At 44.3% G+C, this 19,826-nt stretch overlaps 1 protein-coding gene across 1 annotated transcript in view; it reads right to left on the bottom strand.

The window, feature by feature from the left end:
• Positions 1-6,995: 6,995 nt before the first annotated feature.
• The window catches only part of LOC109892995 (clathrin interactor 1-like), a 37,700-nt gene continuing 24,869 nt past the window's right edge, over positions 6,996-19,826 (bottom strand). Inside the window, exons 3-12 of the mRNA XM_020485956.2 lie at positions 19,247-19,343; positions 19,029-19,137; positions 15,818-15,991; positions 14,533-14,713; positions 14,123-14,369; positions 13,608-13,689; positions 13,020-13,097; positions 11,301-11,575; positions 10,972-11,137; positions 6,996-10,844 (exon numbers count right to left, since the gene is read on the bottom strand). Of these exons, the coding sequence (XP_020341545.1) occupies positions 10,489-10,844; positions 10,972-11,137; positions 11,301-11,575; positions 13,020-13,097; positions 13,608-13,689; positions 14,123-14,369; positions 14,533-14,713; positions 15,818-15,991; positions 19,029-19,137; positions 19,247-19,343 (1,765 nt within the window). The 3' untranslated portion in view covers positions 6,996-10,488. The remainder of the gene's footprint in view (positions 10,845-10,971; positions 11,138-11,300; positions 11,576-13,019; positions 13,098-13,607; positions 13,690-14,122; positions 14,370-14,532; positions 14,714-15,817; positions 15,992-19,028; positions 19,138-19,246; positions 19,344-19,826) is intronic.

The following is a 19,826-nucleotide window of genomic DNA, read 5'->3' on the forward strand; positions in this document are numbered from 1 at the left end:
GAACATCTCATTCCAAAATCATGGGCATTAATATGGAGTTGGTCCCCTCTTTGCTGCTATAAGAGCCTCCACTCTTCTGAAAAGGCTTTCCACTAGATGTTGGAACATTGCTGCGTGGAATTGCTTCCACTCAGCCACAAAAGCATTAGTGAAGTCTGGCACTGATGTTGGGTGATTAGGCCTGGGTCGCAGTCGGCGTTCCAATTCATTCCAAAGGTGTTTGATGTGATTGAGGTCAGGGCTCTGTGCAGGCCATTCTAGTTGTTCCACACCGATATCTACAAACCATTTCTGTATGTACCTCGCTATGTGCACAGGGGCATTGTCATGCTGAAACCGGAAATAGCCTTCCCCAAACTGTTGCCACAAAGCTGGGCTATACTCGGGGCTATACTCGGCCGGCCTTGTCTCAGCATGGTAAATTGGTGGTTGAAGATATCCCTCTAATGGTGTGGGGGCTGTGCTTTGGCAAAGTGGGTGGGGTTATATCCTGCCTGTTTGGCCCTGTCCGGGTGTATCATCGGATGGGGCCACAGCTTCTCCTGACCTCTCCTGTCTCAGCCCCCAGTATTTATGCTGCAGTAGTTTATGTGTCGAGGGCTAGGGTTAGTCTGTTATATCTGGAGTATTTCTCCTGTCTTATCCGGTGTCCTGTGTGAATTTAAGTATGCTCTCTCTAATTATCTCTTTCTTTCTCTCTTTCTCTCTTTCTTTCACTCTCTCGGAGGACCTGAGCCTTAGGACCATGCCTCAGGACTACCTGGCATGATGACTCCTTGCTGTCTCCAGTCAGTCCACCTGGCCATGTTGCTGCTCCAGTTTCAACTGTTCTGCCTGTGGCTATGGAACCCTGACCTGTTCACCGGACGTGCTACCTGTCCCAGACCTGCTGTTTTCAACTCTCTAGAGACAGCAGGAGCGGTAGAGATACTCTGAACGATCGGCTATGAAAAGCCAACTGACATTTACTCCTGAGGCGCTGACCTGTTGCACCCTCGACAACCACTGTGATTATTATTAATTGACCCTGCTGGTAATCTATGAACATTTGAACATCTTGGCCATGTTGTGTTATAATCTCCACCCAGCACAGCCATAAGAGGACTGGCCACCCCTGATAGCCTGGTTCCTCTTCCTAGGTTCTGGCCTTTCTAGGGAGTTTTTCCTAGCCACCGTGCTTCTACACCTGCATTGCTTGCGGTTTGGGGTTTCAGGCTGGGTTTCTGTACAGCACTTTGAAATATCAGCTGATGTAAGAAGGGCTTTATAAATACATTTTATTTGGCTTGAAAGTTGGAAGCACAGAATCACATAGAATGTCATTGTATGCAGTAGCGTTTTTGATTTCCCTTCACTGTAACTAAAGGGCCTAGCCCAAACTATGAAAAACAGCACCAGACCATTATTCCTCCTCCACCAAACTTCACGGTTGGTACTATGCATTGGGGCAGCTTGTGTTCTCCTGGCATCTGCCAAACCCAGACTTGTCCGTCAGACTGCCAGATGGTGAAGAGTGATTCATCACTCCAAAGAACGTGTTTTCACTGCTGCATGGTGATCTTAGGCCTGTGTGTGGCTGCTCTACCATGGAAACCCATTTCATGAAGCTCCCAATGAACAGTTCTTGTGCGAACGTTGCTTAAAGCGGTAGTTTGTAAATCGGTAGTGAGTGTTGTAACCGAGGACAGACCATTTTTACACGTTATGTGAACAGCACTTTGCAGTCCCGTTCTGTGAGCTTGTGTGGCCTACCACTTCCCGGCTGAGCCATTTTTGCTCCTAGACCTTTCCACTTCACAATAACAGCACTTACAGTTGACCGGGGCAGCTCTAGCAGGGCAGAAATGTGATGAACTGATTTGTTGGAAAGGTGGCATCCTATGACGGTGCCACGTTGAAAGTCACTGAGTTCGTCAGTAAGGCCATTCTACTGCTAATGTTTGTCTATAGAGATTGCATGGCGGTGAGCTCGATTTTATACATCTGTCAGGTTGTGTGTTCGAATCGCAACATGGACAACTTTTTAGCTAATTAACGCCTTGCAACTACTTACTACTTTTTAACTACTTTGCAACTACTTAGCATGTTATCTAACACTTCCTCTAAGAGTTAACCTAACTCATAACCTTAACCCTCTCCCAGCTAACGTTAGCCAGCTAGCTAATATTAGCCACCTAGCCAACGTTAGCCACAACAAAGTTGGAACATATCATATGTTTTGCAAATTTGTAACATATTGTACGTTTTGTGATTTCGTAACATATTGTATGAATTGCTATTGGTAACATACTGTATCATACGAACTGTAGGAAATGGAAACCTTAGGAAATGGATGATGGACATCTACAAATTAATACATACCATACGAAACGTAACATATCAGAGTAAATTAAGTGTCTCGGATTAACTACAGAATAATACAAAATTCTCTGAGACCAGGTTGTGTAAACTGGTATCACTGACATCTTTCAGCGCTCTAGACAAAGGTGCCAGGACCTTTGAAATTACTAAGAAACCAATCAAAATGACTGAGAAACCAACATACACTGCCTTCAGAAAGTATTGAAACTCCTTGATTTATTCCACATTTTGTGTTACAACCTGAATTCAAACTGGATTTAAAATGAATAATTCACCCATCTACACACAATACCCCATAATAACAAAGTGAAAACATGCTTTTAGAAAATGTTGCAAATGTACAGTTGTGGCCAAAGTTTTGAGAATGACACAAATATAAATGTATAATTACAAGCATTTCATACGTGTCAAAGGCGTTTATTGACAAATACATGAAGTTGATGCAAAGAGTCAATATTTGCAGTGTTGACCCTTCTTTTTCAAGAACTCTGCAATCCGCCTTGGCATGCTGTCAATTAACTTCTGGCCAGGCCATTCTTGCATAATCAATGCTTGGAGTTTGCCAGAATTTGTGGATTTTTGTTTGTACACCCGCCTCTTGAAGATTGACCACAAGTTCTCAATGAGATTAAGGTCTGGGGAGTTTCCTGGCCATGGACCCAAAATATCAATGTTTTTTTCCCTGAACCAGTTAGTCATCACTTTTGCCTTATGGCAAGGTGCTCCATCATGCTGGAAAATGCATTGTTCATCACCAAACTGTTCCTGGATGGTTGGGAGAAGTTGCTCTCGGAGGATGTGTTGGTACCATTCTTTATTAATGGCTGTGTTCTTTGGCAAAATTGTGAGTGAGCCCACTCCCTTGGCTGAGAAACAACCCCACACATGAATGGTCTCAGGATGCTTTACTGTTGGCATGACACAGGACTGATGGTAGGGCTCACCTTGTCTTCTCCGGACAAGCTTTTTTCCAGATGCCCCAAACAATCGGAAAGGGGATTCATCAGAGAAAATGACTTTACCCCAGTCCTCAGCAGTCCAATCCCTGTAGTCCAATCCCTTTTGCAGAATATCAGTCTGTCCCTGATGTTTTTCCTGGAGAGAAGTGGCTTCTTTGTTGCCCTTCTTGACACCAGGTCATCCTCCAAAAGTCTTCACCCAACTGTGTGTGCAGATGCACTCACACCTGCCTGCTGCCATTCCTGAGCAAATTCTGTACTGGTTGTGCCCCGATCCCGCAGCTGAATCAACTTTAGGAGATGGTCCTGGCGCTTGCTGGACTTTCTTGGGCGCCCTGCAGCCTTCTTCACAACAATTGAACCGCTCTCCTTGAAGTTATTGATGATCCGATAAATGGTTTATTTAGGTGCAATCTTACTGGCAGCAATATCCTTGCCTGTGAAGCCCTTTTTGCGCAAAGCAATGATGACGGCATGTGTTTCCTTGCAGGTAACCATGATTGACAGAAGAACAATGATTTCAAGCACCATCCTCCTTTTGAAGCTTCCAGTCTGTTATTCAAACGCAATCAGCATGACAGAGTGATCTCCAGCCTTGTCCTTGTCAATACTCACACCTGTGTTAACGAGAGAATTACTGACATGATGTCAGCTGGTCCTTTTGTGGCAGGGCTGAAATGCAGTGGAAATGTTTTTGGGGATTCAGTTCATTTGCATGGCAAAGAGGGACTTGCAATTAATTACAATTCATCTGATCACTCTACATAACATTCTGGAGTATGTGCAAATTGCCATCATACAAACTGAGGCAGCAGACTTTGTGAAAATTAATATTTGTGTCATTCTCAAAACTTTTAGCCACGACTGTACTGTATTAAAAATTCAATACAGAAATGTTGCATTTACATAAGTAGTCACACCCCTGAGTCAATCAATACACCAATACACGTTAGAATCACCTTTGGCAGCGATTACAGCTGCTAGACTTTCTAGGTAAGTATCTAAGAGCTTTGCACACACCTGGATTGTACAATATTAGCATATTATTCTTAAAATAATTATTCAAGCTCTGTCACTTTGGTTGTTTATCCTTGCTAGACAGCCATTTTCAAGTCTTGCTATAGATTTTCAAGTCGATTTAAGTCAAAACTGTAACTAGGCCAATCAGGAACATTCAACGTCGTCTTGGTAAGCAACTCCATTGTATACCTGTCCTTGTGTTTTAGGATATTGTCTTGCTGAAAGGTGAATTTGTCTCCCAGTGTCTGTTGGAAAGCAGAATGAACCAGGTTTTCCTCTAGGATTTTGCCTGTGGTTAGCTCTATTTAATTTATTTTTATGCAAAAAAAACTCCCTAGTCCTTGCCGATGATAAGCATACACATAACATGATGCAGCCACCACCATGCTTGAAAATATGAAGAGTGGTACTCAGTGAAATGTTGGATTAGCCCCAAATATAAAGCTTGCATTCAAGACAAAAAGTTAATTTCTTTCCACATCTTTTGCATATGTACTTTAGTGAGTTATTGCAAACAGGATACATTGCAAACAGGATAAACTCAGTAACTGTTTTAAAGTCACCATTGGCGTCATGGTGAAATCCCTGAATGGCTTCCTTCCTCTCCAGCAACCAAGTTATGAAGAATGCCTGTATCTTTGTAGTGACTGGGTGTATTGATACACCATTCAAAGTGTAATGAATAACTTCATCATGCGCAAAGCGATATTCAATGTCTGGTTTTAAAATGTTTACCCCATCAACCTTCTTTGCGAGGCATAGAAAAACCTTCCTGGTCTTTGTGGTTGAATAGTTAGATTACTTGTTAGATTCCAAGAACACAGGATGAGATGTTACTATCCTTTGTGCAAGCACTTCCAAGAGTTAATGAACAGTGAGCCTGGTGAAATTTGGGGAGCGCATCGTCAGTAGTGTACCTTTGGTTCCTAGGGTGTTTCGGCCTTTCACACTATACACCCTCCCCAAAGGCGGCCAGTGACAGGGTGATCAATCCTACACTTGCGTCCCATTCCCAATTAGTCATAGGAGTTGCCTTGTTGATGATAGCCAACATCCCATGGGACTATGCATGGCAGGGGCGTCCTCCTCCCTGAGTCAAGCATTGTTGACTGCATACCTCCTGGCCCTCTCACTTCGGGGCCCAGCTGGGGTCTTTCCTCTTCATCCAGAGCCACTGACTGCTGCCTTCTGCCGCCTCCGATACAGCTTTGATTGCCGAACGCTGGCTCTGGCCCTTAATTCCAAGGTCTCTAAGCAGTCTGGTTGTAGATGTTGCCACAAAACCTCTGCAGCCCACCTCCACTGGTCGGACTTCTGTGTTCCAGCCATGATGCCGTGCTTCGGCAGCTAGATCAGCATAACGCAGATGCTTTCGCTCATAAGCCTCATCTACTGAGTCCTCCCAGGGTACTGTGAGCTCAATGATGAAGACCTTCTTGAGCGAACGGGACCAGAGCACCATGTCAGGTCTTAGGGTGGTGGTTGCGATCTCCGGAGGAAACACAAGTTGTCGGCCAATGTCAGCTAGCATTTTCCAGTCGCGGGCCAAGCGCAGCTGGTCCGTAAGGGGTGTGATGCTGCTGGGGGTGGTAGGGAGTTGGTGGCAGCTCGCTTGTCCTCCAGGGCGGACGCAAGGTTTTTAAGGACTTGGTTTTGACGCCAAGTGTAGCGTCCTTGGGTGAGGCCTGATTTTTTTTTTTGATGTTACTGCACTGCCGGAACTAGAAGCAAAAGCATTTCGCTACACTCACATTAACATCTGCTAACCATGTGTATGTGACCAATACAATTTGATTTGAATCTGTGTTTGAAAATCACTGCGCGACTGAGGGATCTTACAAAGAATTGTATGTGTGGGATACAAATCATGTGAAACACTATTATTGAGTCCATACAACTTATCAAATCCAATTTTATTGGTCACATACACAAACTGGACTTGCTAAACAAAGTTTTACTCCTGAACTTATTTAGGCTTGCCATAACAAGGGAGTTGAATACACATTGGCTCAAGACATTTCAGTTTAGAAATTTTATTTAAGTTTGCAAAAATGTCTAAAAGCATAATTCCACTTTAACATTACTGGGTATTGTGTGTAGGCCATCGTCACAAAATCTCAATTTAATCCGTTTTAAATTCAGGCTGTAACAAAATGTGTAAGGTGTGAATTCTTTCTGAAGCACTGTACATGCTTTAATTATACCCATCGTGTTACTTATGAATCACTTTAATGTCCCGCTATCCCCCTCTGGTTCAGCTATCCCCCCCTTCACTCTCTGGTTTAGATATCCCCTCCTTCACTCTCTGGTTTAGATATCCCCTCCTTCACTCTCTGGTTTAGATATCCCCTCCTTCACTCTCTGGTTTAGATATCCCCTCCTTCACTCTCTGGTTTAGATATCCCCTCCTTCACTCTCTGGTTTAGATATCCCCTCCTTCACTCTCTGGTTTAGATATCCCCTCCTTCACTCTCTGGTTTAGATATCCCCTCCTTCACTCTCTGGTTTAGATATCCCCTCCTTCACTCTCTGGTTTAGCTAAGGAATATTCAGTGAAAATAATACTATACAAGCAAAGTGACTGTTGATGTTGCCATTTGGTTTGTCAAGGAGTATCACTAAGCAACAACAAAAAATTAAGATAACAAAATAGAATAGTGATAAATAAATTGCATTTTAATCATGATTTAATGAAGAGTTTATTGAAATACATAAAATATTGTTGAGTACAATCAAAACAATATGTACTGAAAAGTAAAGAAACTAGCTTATGAAAGAGCCGTTTTATCCTTCTATTTTTCATATTTGCATAAACTAATAATGGTTTTTAGTAACTCTCCCATTCATTCAACATGATGTAAATTAACATATTCCAGTCAGTTTCATATTTGAATATGTAATATTATACAAACACTATGGAATAATCTTAAGTAATAAAATAAACATTTGGTCATTTGAAACAATGCCTCGGAGTATGACAGAAAGGTGTGTTCTTTTGCCTCTGTGTGCACAGCAGCAAATGGAGAAATCTCACACACACACACACCCTTTGAAATAACCTTCACATTTGGGAGAGAGATGCAAGAAACACTGCTTTCAGCCTTCAGTGGATGGGAGAGTGATGAGGGGTACCACTGGGCAGGTCAGAGGGACTCAGCCCAGGCCTCATCTCTCTCTCGGTCTGTCCCCACTCTCCCGTTAAGAGTGCTAGGCAGGGATGCAGACAGTTTCACTCATCAAAGTCAATAGTACCCCCCCTTCTCCACAGTCCCATTAAACCCTTGTTCCCCATCACCACCAGGCCTGACAGGCCACTCCGGATGGCCACACATTCATACACCTCCCCACAATGACCTCGCAACACACACGTCATACCAAGCTGTGGCATATATGGGTTTAATAACCATGAATATACTTAAAAGGACTCGAACGATCAAGGATCTCAATCAAATAGTGATTTATTCTTGTGTCAGCCTCTGTGACCATACTCATGACAGACAAGGCATGGGTTTCACTGTGAGGCACCATAGAGCAGGAAGGAGAGGACAGCCTCTGTCTGGGTAACACTACCAATGCCACTGTACATGATCACATTGGGATGGAAAAGCATATGAATCCCAAATGGCACTCGAATCCCTTTATAGTGCACTAGACACTGAGTGTACAAAACATTAAACATTAAGGACACCTGCTCTATCCATGACAGACTGACCAGGTGAAAGGTACGATCCTTTATTGATGACACTTGTTAAATCCACGTCAAATCAGTGTAGATGAAGGGGCGGAGAACGGTTAAAGAAGGATTTTTAAGACAATTGAGACATGGATTGTGTATGTGTGCCATTGAGGGTGAATGGGCAAGAAAATATTGAAGTGCATTTGAACAGGGTATGGTAGTAGGTGCCAGGCGCACTGGTTTGAGTGTCAAACCCAGCAGCTTTGCAGCTCTTTTCACGATCAACATTTTCCTGTGTGTATCAAGAATGGTTGGTGAACCAAAGGACATCCAGCCAACTTGACACAACTGTGGAAAGCATTGGAGTCAATATGGGCCAGCATCCCTGTGGAACACTTTGGACACCTTGTAGAGTCTATGTCCCAATGAATTGAGGCTGTTCTGTGGGCAAAAGGGTGGGGTCTTGTACATTCAGTGTGTTGGGAACAGGGTGCCATTTGGGACACACAAGCAGAAGCTGGTGCTTGTGGTTAACAGCTTTGCTTAATGCTGATTCTGATGGTTAATTAACCTCTTAAGATGGTAGAACAGGCAATAGAACCGAGGGCATTGAAAGTTCAGCTTAAAACATGCACCAGTAACAGACTGTAGGTTTCAGATATTCAAATGTAATCGGACATCAAAACACAACAAAAAAATTAAGAATTTAAGGACTTGGGGTACTTCTTTGTCCTTTAGGCTTGCTCTCCACGTCATACGGTCCAATAACGCAAAAAGTTATTTTTTTGCACACCGAAAATATATTTACATATGGTCAATGAATTATGGTAAATATGAGGTAATTCCTGAACATTCTGATGACAGGTTTGAAACAGAGAGATGACAACATGAAAGTAGAAAAGGGACAAAGTAACACGCCTACCATGTTTTTATCTGGTGTAGGAGAGACGCCTTTCTCCTTCTTTCAAAAGTATACTGTATATGCCTTCAACCATTTACAAAATCTCACATTAGATAAGCCACAGCCCCCTCCCCTACCCCCAAAACAAATTCAAACTCTTGATTTATACAGTACATACACTGAACAAAAATATAAATGCAACATGTAAAGTGTTGGTCCCGTGTTTCATGAACTGAAATTAAAGATCCCATAAATGTTCCATACACACAAAAAAACTTCTCAAATTGTGTGTACAAATTTGTTTACATCCCTGTTAGTGAGCATTTCTCCTTTGCCAAGATAATCCATCCACCTGACAGGTGTGGCATATCAAGAAGCTGATTAAACAGAAGGATCATTACACAGGTGCACCTTGTGCTGGGGACAATAAAAGGCCACTCTATAATGTGCAGTTTTGTCAAACAACATAATGCCACAGATGTCTCAAGTTGAGGGAAAGTGCAAACTGGCATGCTGACTGCAGGAATGTCTACCAGAGCTGTTGCCAGAGAATTGAATGTTAATTTCACTACCATAAGCCGACCTGCAACATCGTTTTAGATCATTTGGTAGTATGTCCATACCGGCCTCACAACCGCAGACCACATGTATGGCGTTGTGTGGGCTAGCGGTTTGCAGATGTCAACGTTGTGATCAGAGTGCCCCATGGTGGCGGTGGGGTTATGGTACGGGCAGGCATAAACTACGGACAAGCACAACTGCATTTTATGGATGACAATTTGAAAATACCGTGACAAGACCCTGAGGCACATTGTGAGGTATTTGTGACCAACATATTATTTCCAGTCATGTGTGAGCCAGGGCCTAATGAATTTTTATAAATACCTCATATGAACTATAACTCGGTAAAATCAATTAAATGGTTGCATGTTGCATTTATATGTGTTCAGTAAACGTAGGTAACTGGCAAAATGAAGGAAACACCTTAATAGAGTGTCTTAATAGGGCGTTGGGCCACTAAGAGCCAGAACAGCTTCAATGCACCGTGGCATAAATTCTACAAGTGTCTGGAACACTATTGGAGGGATGTGACATCACTCTTACACAAAAAATTCCATCATTTGGTATTTTGTTGATGGAGGTGGAAAACAGTCTCAGGCACTGCTCCAGAATCTCTCATAAGTGTTACATTGGGTTGAGATCTGGTGACTCGGCTATGGCATATAGTTCACATCGTTTTTATGCTCAGCAAACCATTCAGTGACCACTCATGCCCTGTGGATGAGGGTATTGTCATCCTATGGGTGCATAGCCATGGTAGCCAAAATAATGGCTTGCTCAGCATTTGTATACATTACCTTAAGCATGATGGGATGTTAATTGCTTAATTAAATCAGGAACCACACCTGCTTTCAATATTTACTATAAGTGTTTCCATTATTTTGGCAGTTACCTGTATATTTCAAAAGTAGGGATTGAAGGGCAACACCATCAGATATTTTTCAAGTATGAGCTTTTCCTTCAAAATGGTGTATTCTGACATACTCTTCAACACAAATCCTTCAGCGCTCTCATTTCCCGAAGTTGACGAAGTTTGCGAAGGCATCTTGTTTGGGTTGCGCCATGGCAGTGTTGACCATGGGCTGCCCCATGCCCATTCCTGGCATACCCAGGGTGCCTTGCAGGCCCATGCCTGAGGGGGCCACGCCCAGGTTCATTCCCATGATTCCCTGATTGACAGGCATTCCTCCCATTCCCATGGTACCCGTTGCCATGGTGGGAGGCATGCCCAGGCCTATGGCCCTGGCGGGCATCATGGGGTTGGTCGGAGGTCTGATGGGTGTGGCTGTAGGCTGGATGTTCATATTCAGGCCTCCAAAACTCTGAGCCAGGTTGATGGGTGACTGGACTCCTGGAAGCAGGGGATCTGAAATGAAAAATTAGGTGCTATTACTGTCATTTCAATCTCCCTGCACTGACACACAGATATTCACATTACAAGTGAGTTGACACCCAACAAAGAGAAAAGTAGAGAGCTTGAGTTAATAACAGACCTTGCTGTAGCATATTGAGGCTTGGCTTACAGTTGGCCGACTGCATACCAGGAGACAGGAAGTCCAGGCTGATGTTGACACTGGGGTCCGACCATGTGGGGGGGAGGGAGGGCTTCTGGAGTCCCATGTGCTGCGGCAATAAGCCCCCCTGCATTGGCCCAAAGTTCTACAACGATCCAAAGAAGAGACAAGACATTCGTCTATCCTACAACCACACAACATACATCCTTCTTTGTATTCACAAAGTAGACATCTTCAGTGATAATGAGGCTCCTCCATCTGTAACAATGACTGGTGTAGTGAGTTGGAGGCCTGTGAGCCACCCGTACCTGTGATCTGGAGATGGGCAGGCCGGTGTTGGCGGCGCCCACACTCTGGCTACCACACATGGAGAAGGTCATGCTTTGGGAGGTGCTGAGGGAGGTGCGATTGGAGCCCATTAGGTCAAAGAGCTCAGCTGATGGCGGGGTGGGGGCCGAGGCTGGGGGAGGCTGGATGCTACCAAACAGGTCTGTGATTGGCTGAGACGGAGTGGTGGTGGCGGCCGGAGGACTGGAGAACGCATTCCAGTCCCCAAACTCACCGTTCCCATTGGACCCTGGCCCTACAGAAAGAATAGAGAATCATTTAGAAAATGAAAGAATTCACCAGCCTTATACCAGCCTTATACCAACGACTCTAAATAAAATTATGTGTTTTTTCTTTGAAAAAAATTAATGAGTTGATGTGCTTATCTTTAAAAAAAATGTTTTCCAAATAAGTAAAGATTTTATTATCCAGTGTTCAGTTTTGTTTTTCCAAGTCAACTTGAAGAGAAATGAATAAGGCATACATGTCCCATTTCTTCTGAAAGGGCGATGTGCACCCTGTCAGGCAGGGCGGGTGAACAATGAAGGTAACAGATATCGCCCCGAGGGGAGTACCAGCACACACAGCCCAGTGCTGATGGGACCTGACACAGGACAGAGTGTGTGCTAACACTAGGGCCAGAGGGTACTGCATGGGAACACACACCACACACACCTGGCCCAGAGGGTACTGCTTGAGCAGGCACATGCGCGCACACACACAAATCCAGGGAGGACTCTGACAATGACTAATTAGTATACACAGAGTGTACAAAACATTAGGAACACCTTCCTAATATTGAGTTGCACCCCCTTCTGCCCTCAGAACAGCCTCAATTCGTCAGGGTATGGACTCTAAAAGTTGTCAAGTTGGCTGGAGGCTGGATGTTCTTTGGGTGGTGGACCATTCTTGATACACACAGGAAACTGTTGAGCGTGAAAAACCCTGCAGCGTTGCAGTTCTTGATACACTCAAACCGGTGCGCCTGGCACCTTCTACCATACCCCGGTCTTTCCCAGTAACCCTCTGAATGGCACACATACACAATCCATGTCTCAATTGTCTCAAGGCTTAAAAATCCTTCTTTAACAGGTCTCCTCCTCTTCATCTACACTGATTGAAGTGGATTTAACAAGTCACATCAATAAGGGATCATAGTTTTCACCTGGATTCACCGATGTCTACGTCATGGAAAGAGTTTTGTCCAGTGTAAATCCAATCTAGATAGCAGATACACTGCCAAAGACTTGCTGCTGGGGCCCTCTCGTCTTCCCTGTATCCCGCTCTCTTTTCATCCATCCATCCATCCAGAGCAGAGGGTGGAGGATGGGGGAGGTAAGCTGTGTCAAATGGGAGCTGACAGGTGTCTGTCCTCATAAGGCTCAGGAGGTAGTGACTCATCAATATTTCAAGACCTTCACTTCCACAGGACAGAACAACACGTGGGACGCAACCACAAACCCCTCAGCAGGAACGGGAGGGGGGCCTCTGGATCCTCCTAATATCTCTGTCGTGGGTGCTTCTGTCCTAAGGTATTCACCTCTTCTGCTCCTAGGTTTATGAAAACATTTCTGCTGGACTTAAACTGACTACTAGGTCATTGGGAAGAGGGATCGGCCTGCCTAAGATTAATGGTCGGAGCTGTGATACAGAAAGAGGATACTGTTCAGACAATGGAGCGAGAAAGCGGTGATACATACCGGCTGATGAAGGGAGACTGGCTGAGGCAGCTGGGGAGGAGAAGTCAGCAAAGCCACCGATGAGGTCTGAGCTTCCACCTGGATGGCACACACACACACACACACACACACACACACACACACACACACACACACACACAGTTAAAGAGTGAGAACAGAGTGTGACAGTGGAGGTGATGAAGATGTCTTCATCTTCGTCCCTACAAGAGTGTATGACTGAGTGTGAGAGACAGGCCCCAGCTGTTTGGTTGGAGGCGGCAAGGACACGATGAACAGGGACAGCAGCATCTGTGTGTGTGTGTGTGCATGCAGCACTCCCTTCCCACCAGAGACTGGCTCAGCCTCAGACAGCTGGTCATACTCTGCTACCACACTTCTCTCCTCTAGCTAAGCTGCCTGACATCTGGGCCTCTTAGGCCTGCCCTCCCCTGCTCTACTACTCACAGACGATTCTGGAGGAGCGGTTCAGGGCAATTCTATACATCGATGGCTTTGAGCCATCTTGCTTTAGAGTGCCATCACTTTGAATACCAAGCTCTTCTCATTGTCTATACCACTGTGACTCATTAGATAAGTGATGGGTCTTACCTGCTGGTGCCACCTGAATGGACCCAGAGTCCACCATCAGAAGGTCTGCAAGGCCACTGCTTGAAGTCTGGCTGACCGACGTCTGAAGAGGAGAGAAATAGAATGGCTCTTACACAAGCTGTTCACTTTTAAATGGAGTTGGAATAAAACGGGGGGCTACCGTTCCTAAAGCTGCCACAAGAGGGCAGCATTCGTCTAGAAACAGTCAGGAATAGGCAGCCCAGGAGCTCCTGCTGTTCACTATTCTTGCTGCCATCCACTTCTATCATCTCATTAGACAGTCAGAAGAGACACAACACGGCTTGCCTTCTGTCCCACAGGAAATGATCACCATCTTGTGCTTCAGTCTCAATAAAAACGCACTGATGAAAATAGATGCCGCAGACAATTCAACAGTGTTCTCTATAGGCTTCAAAAGCAGGTGCTGCATGGAGTCCATCCCTGCTATAGGCCTACGCTGACGTACAGCAGCGGCCTAGGTCAGTGGTCAGAGTGGTACACGAGGGCAGTGGTACCTTTGCGTCGTCTGCGTCCAGGCTGCTCCTGTCCCCTGTGTAGTGTGCGGCGGCCCCCAGGTCCACGGTTTTGGACGGGACGCCGCCCCGTTTGCGTGTGGTGGTGGTGGTGGTCTCGGTTGCCTGGGTGATCTGGATGCTCTTGGTGGTAACAGTCTCCTCCTCGTCTTTGAACTCCAACCCCGACAGACTCCCTGACCCAGACAACGGCCGGCCGTTCCGCGATACCCTGTCCTCCTCGTTGTCACTGGGGGGGGAGAAAGAAAAGCCCCCCCAAAAATACAAACACATTAAAAGGAGTGAAGATTATCTTGTACGTGTCTTTCAAGAAGAAATGATCCGTCATTAAGCAGATTTGTATTAACTTAATAAGCATTTTGGACGCTGTACTTAAATACACTCGGCGGTACCTGATTCTGTCAGGCGAGTCATCCCTCTCCTTCTTGCGGAACTTGTTAATGGTGTCGTCGATGGTGCTGCCGATCTTGTCGCTGATCTCTCCCAGCTTCTCGCTGAAGGGGAAGGCTCCTTTGCTCTTGTCCCAGTCCTCATCCCACTTCCCTTTGGGCTCCGAGTCAAACATTTCTCCCGCTGAGGGGCAGAGGGGGGAAACGGGTTGACACGTGCAGAAAAATGTGTTTTGGTACCATTAAGTGTGTTTTGGTACCATTAACATGTGTTGTAAGCTATGCCGAGTGAGCCTCACTTCACTAACACGAGAGGCATTGTGGAAATGCTCTGCATCTATCTGGAATGCCAAATTATGATTTGCAACAGACAACTGTTTATCGCGCATTGAAAATGGGCCCCATTGCCAACACAAACATTGCACAGCTACAGTATGTCTGCTGAAATAGAGTGAGCATCCTAGATGAACATCCTAGATGAATGTCTCCCATCGCTGTGGTATTTTGATCCTGTGTGACAAAAATAAATCCCTTCCCTACCACATCACTAATTGACAAATGGTTTGACTAATGAAGTGGGAAATCACAGCAGCAAATCAAAGATATCGGGAATCAAAGGGAGGAATCAATGAACAGCGCATGGAAATAAAGTGCAAACTCTAGTGAGTTGTCTCCAACCCAATCCTAATGAAATGGCAAGGGACCCGCCAGCCCCCTTGATTAGATATCAGAATAGCAGATCAGAAAGCAACAAATCAAAAAAAAAAGGATTTGTGGAAGATCTATTCCGTTACATGAATGGTGAGGTTTCTCTCATACAAACATGATCAGAAATCACACAGATGAAGATGTGAGAGGAGATAAGACGTGATTGGCCCCAGAGTGAAAACAGCTCTAATCAAAAGATCAGTGAGGAGGAGGAGGAGGAGTGAGACGAGAGAGAGAGAGAGGTCTGTGGGGAATAGAAGAGGGGAATGAGGTGTGATATTCTGGAAGCCTTCCGAGTCTGTAGACCGACAGACTGAGGCCTGCAGAGAGCGACTCCAGGTAAATCAGTCAGTGTGTTTACTTACTTACTTACTTGAACCTTGTATGTCTGCTTACAGGGAAAATGCCCCCGCTGACTGAGGGGAACGTACCCTTACCAACGTTGCAACAGCATAACGTCTATTTCCCCCGTCTCATTTTGTGAGAGCACGGAGCTGAACGAAAATACTACATTCTCTTTCACACCGTTAGCAGAGCATCACAGATTACGTGCCCCTCTCCCCCGCGTGGTGAAACTTACGGCTGGTCTTGCCGAATCCTCCTCCAGTGCTGTCTGAGGACACGCCGATGTACTTGTCCTTGTTCTTCTTGGCTTTCTTCCTCTCCTCCCGGAGCCGGTCGTCATCCTGGACAAACTCCACCATCTCCTTCACCTTCTGACGCACGTTGATGCCCTGGTCCTTCCCACTCTCATCTGGCGACGGTAAGGGGGAACACAAGACACAACAGGATAGGAACCTTAATATACAAGCATTCACCAAATTAAAAAGCACAAAAAAAGAAGCACCTTTGGCTTCACACATTCGTGCCAACATCCCAGGCACCGTTGTTTCACTGCCACAACAGGCCTGTCCTGGGGACAGTATTCGCCTCGGCGAGGACTTTATGTAACATAACCTAGCTGTACTAATGCCATGCACCAAATGCTAATTCTTGAGGGAAGCATGAAAAAAGATTACCGCGACTTTAAATAGCCCTACTGTAAATATGTTGGCCTCCCTATTTAAATATTTAATGGATGCCATCACCCAAATACATTTGTTATTGGATTATGTGTAGCACAAAAACACAATATCCAATGATGAAAATACAGAGGCAACTTTACCAGAGTTGTGAATTTCTCATGATAAACTGAACATCTAGAGAGAGAACCCACATTTATGGCTACCTATCCTTAAGGGACAGTAACCTTGATGAATGTAATGAGATTTAGGCTTCAACGTACCTAAACATTATCTGAACAAAGATCTGTGTGCATCTCTAGACAGGCTTGTTTAGCCTATAGATGGACCCATAGTCCTAAATAAGCATTACTGGGTAACTGGTCTAACCACATGTACATTGAGTCGTTCAGTCACTCACTGAAACTACGAACATAAGAGGTCTCTGAGGGTCAGTCGCTTGGCTCGAGGTTCATTTGTGTAGACTGAAATGAAGTTTAAAGCAAACTGCTGTACGTAGTTCAGCTCTGGAAACAATGTTCTGAGCCACTTCTAACTGCTAAATGTAACTGGAACCAAAATGGTGCCTCCAAAACATTTCTTCCCCTGAGCATATTAAAGTATTGATGCAATGTCATTCCTCAGTTTTTCATAACCACCAACAATAAAAGGGATTGTGGCGAAGATGTGCACGACTCCTGCCAATTTGTTGCCACAGATTTTTGAAATTGTCAATAGTTTGTAAATCTTTATTCATTCCCAGCTATAAACACAAATATTTATTTAGTCTTATTTATTTAGATCACCATGTATGTATGTATGTATGTATGTATGTATGTATGTCTGTATGTATGTATGTACAGTACCAGTCAAAAGTTGACACTCATTCAAAGATTTTACTATTTCTACATTGTAGAATAATAGTGAAGGCATCACAACCAACAGTCTTGAAGGAGTTCCCACATATGCTGAGCACTTGTTTGCTGCTTTTCCATCACTCTGCGGTCCAACTCATCCCAAACCATCTCAATTGGGATAAGGTTTGGTGATTGCGGAGGCCAGGTCATCTGATGCAGCACTCCATCACTCTCCTTCTTGGTCAAATAGCCCTTACACAGCCTGGAGGTGTGTTGGGTCATTGTCCTGTTGAAAAACAAATGATAGTCCTAGCCCATACCAGATGGGATGGCGTATCGCTGCAGAATGCTGTGGTAGCCATGCTGGTTAAGTGTGCCTTGATTTATTATTATTTTTTAAATCAGTGTCACCCGCAAAGCACCCCCACAACTCCTCCTCCATGCTTCATGGTGGGAACCACACATGCAGAGATCATAAGTTCAACTACTCCGCGTCTCAGAAAGACACAGCGGTTGGAACCAAAAATCGCAAATGTGGACTCACCAGACCAAAGGACAGATTTCCACCGGTCTAATGTCCAATGCTCGTGTTCCTTGGCCCAATCAAGTGTCTTCTTCTTATTGGTGTCCTTTAGTAGTGGTTTCTTTGCAGTAATTTGACCATGAAGGCCTGATTCACACAGTCTCCTCTGAACAGTTGATGTTGAGATGCGTCTGTTACTTGAACTCTGAAGTGTTTATTTAGGCTGTAATTTCTGAGGCTGGTAACTCTAATGAACTTATCCTCTGCAGCAGACGCAACTCTGGGTCTTCCATTCCTGTGGCGATCCTCATGAGAGCCAGTTTTATCGTAGTGCTTGATTTTTGCGACTGCACTTGAAGAACCTTTCAAAGTTCTTGAAATTTTCCAGATTAACTGACCTTCATGTCTTAAAGTAATGATGGACTGTCGTTTCTCTTTGCTTATTTGAGCTGTTCTTGCCATAATATGGACTTGGTATTTTACCAAATAGGGCTCTACGCTGTATATCCCCCCACCTTGTCACAACACAACTGATTGGCTCAAACACATCAAGAAGGAAAGAAATTCCACAAATTAACTTTTAACAAGGCACACCTGTTAATTGAAATGCATTCCAGGTGACTACCTCATGAAGTTGGTTGAGAGAATGCCAAGAGTGTGCAAAGCTGTCATCAAGGCAAAGGGAGGCTACTATGAATAATCTCAAATCTACTTTTTTGGTTACTACATGATTCCATGTGTTATTTCATAGTTGTGATTTCTTCACTACTATTCTACAATGTAGAAAATAGTAAAAATAAAGAAAAACCCTTGAATAAGTAAACTGAATGTGTCTAAACTTGACTGGTACTGTGTGTATGTCTCCTGCTGAATCTCTGTCCTTAAGACAGCTACAAGGTCTCTATTTGACAGGGACAGCAAGCCATGTTTGGAATGCACATGTTCAGAGTTTCTCACATTCTCGTGACGACATTAGCCTCGAAAGCATGCCACTGAAAACACAAGGCGAGCTATTCAGGCTAGGTCTAGCACACAAAACATGTACAGAACCCATCAAAGGCTTTTACCTCTGTCATAGCAAATCACAAATGCGTACAGTTGGTATCCATAGAGAAACTCAACTTGAAGATTTAAATACGGTTCATTTGTGCACATTTCATATGTGCACATACCAATTTAAAACCAGAACATGATGGAACTGACTTCAGTACTCCAGCATTGGAGACTTCCTTCTCACTAATGAATTCTCCTGGGTTTTCCATCTGAGAACCAACAGTCTCACCACTGAGGACATCCTGATTGGTTTAGAAGAGAAGTGTGGGATGGTTATGGAATTAATAAACACCTAGGATTAGGCTTCACACTTTTCTTCGTCGTTCTGTGCTGCGCCAGCCCCAAATGTTTCCTTACCGACAAAATGGTAGTTTTCCAAGGAGCGAAGGTCGTAGATGTGTTCCCTCGCACTGGTGACAACTCGCTCCGATCCGTTCCTGATGAGGTATGCAAGTAGTAGTAAGGCCTGGGGGAGAGGTGCAACAGTTAGAAACAACACGGCACTAGGCTTCCTCACCGCAATCAACATGATCGTATGAATGATACATGAGCAGCGGAACGGAGACTCTCCACACCTTGTAAACTCTCCTCCAGTTCTTCTTGTTGTCTTTCAGCATTCTGGTCCACAGCATGTTCATGACCTCGGGGAACTGCTCGTACATGAACGTGGATCTGAGAGGTAGATCAAGAAATATGGATGGGATTAGCGGTAAATGCACAACTAGGGCTTGGCGATATTGCCCCCCAAAAATTCATATGTATAATATAGTGTTCTTTTTCAAACTTGTGGGCGATTCACGGTGTACAACTGTTTAAAAAACATTTTAAACCTTCTCTCTAAATACGTTTTGGTGTACAATGCAAAGTCAAAACTCCGCATTTCAAAAACAGTCTGCAATAAACGAATGAATTTGCAGTTTGTGAAATTATACCGTGGCTAACTATAAAGCCTTCAACAATAAGGCCAACTAATAATTTCATTATTTGATCAAAATAGTTTTTACCTGCTTTTTTGAAATAATCACTGATCTGGCTTTCAAGTCAGTCTAGGAAAATTACATTTTTGTTACAAGTAACCAGAACCATACACATCCACTAATAATGACTCACTTCTGGTAGCAGGCATTATTGAACATGAACACAGGTCTCAAAAAC

The sequence above is a fragment of the Oncorhynchus kisutch genome, linkage group LG6, assembly GCF_002021735.2.
Source record: "Oncorhynchus kisutch isolate 150728-3 linkage group LG6, Okis_V2, whole genome shotgun sequence".
Classification (NCBI taxonomy): Eukaryota; Metazoa; Chordata; class Actinopteri; order Salmoniformes; family Salmonidae; genus Oncorhynchus; species Oncorhynchus kisutch.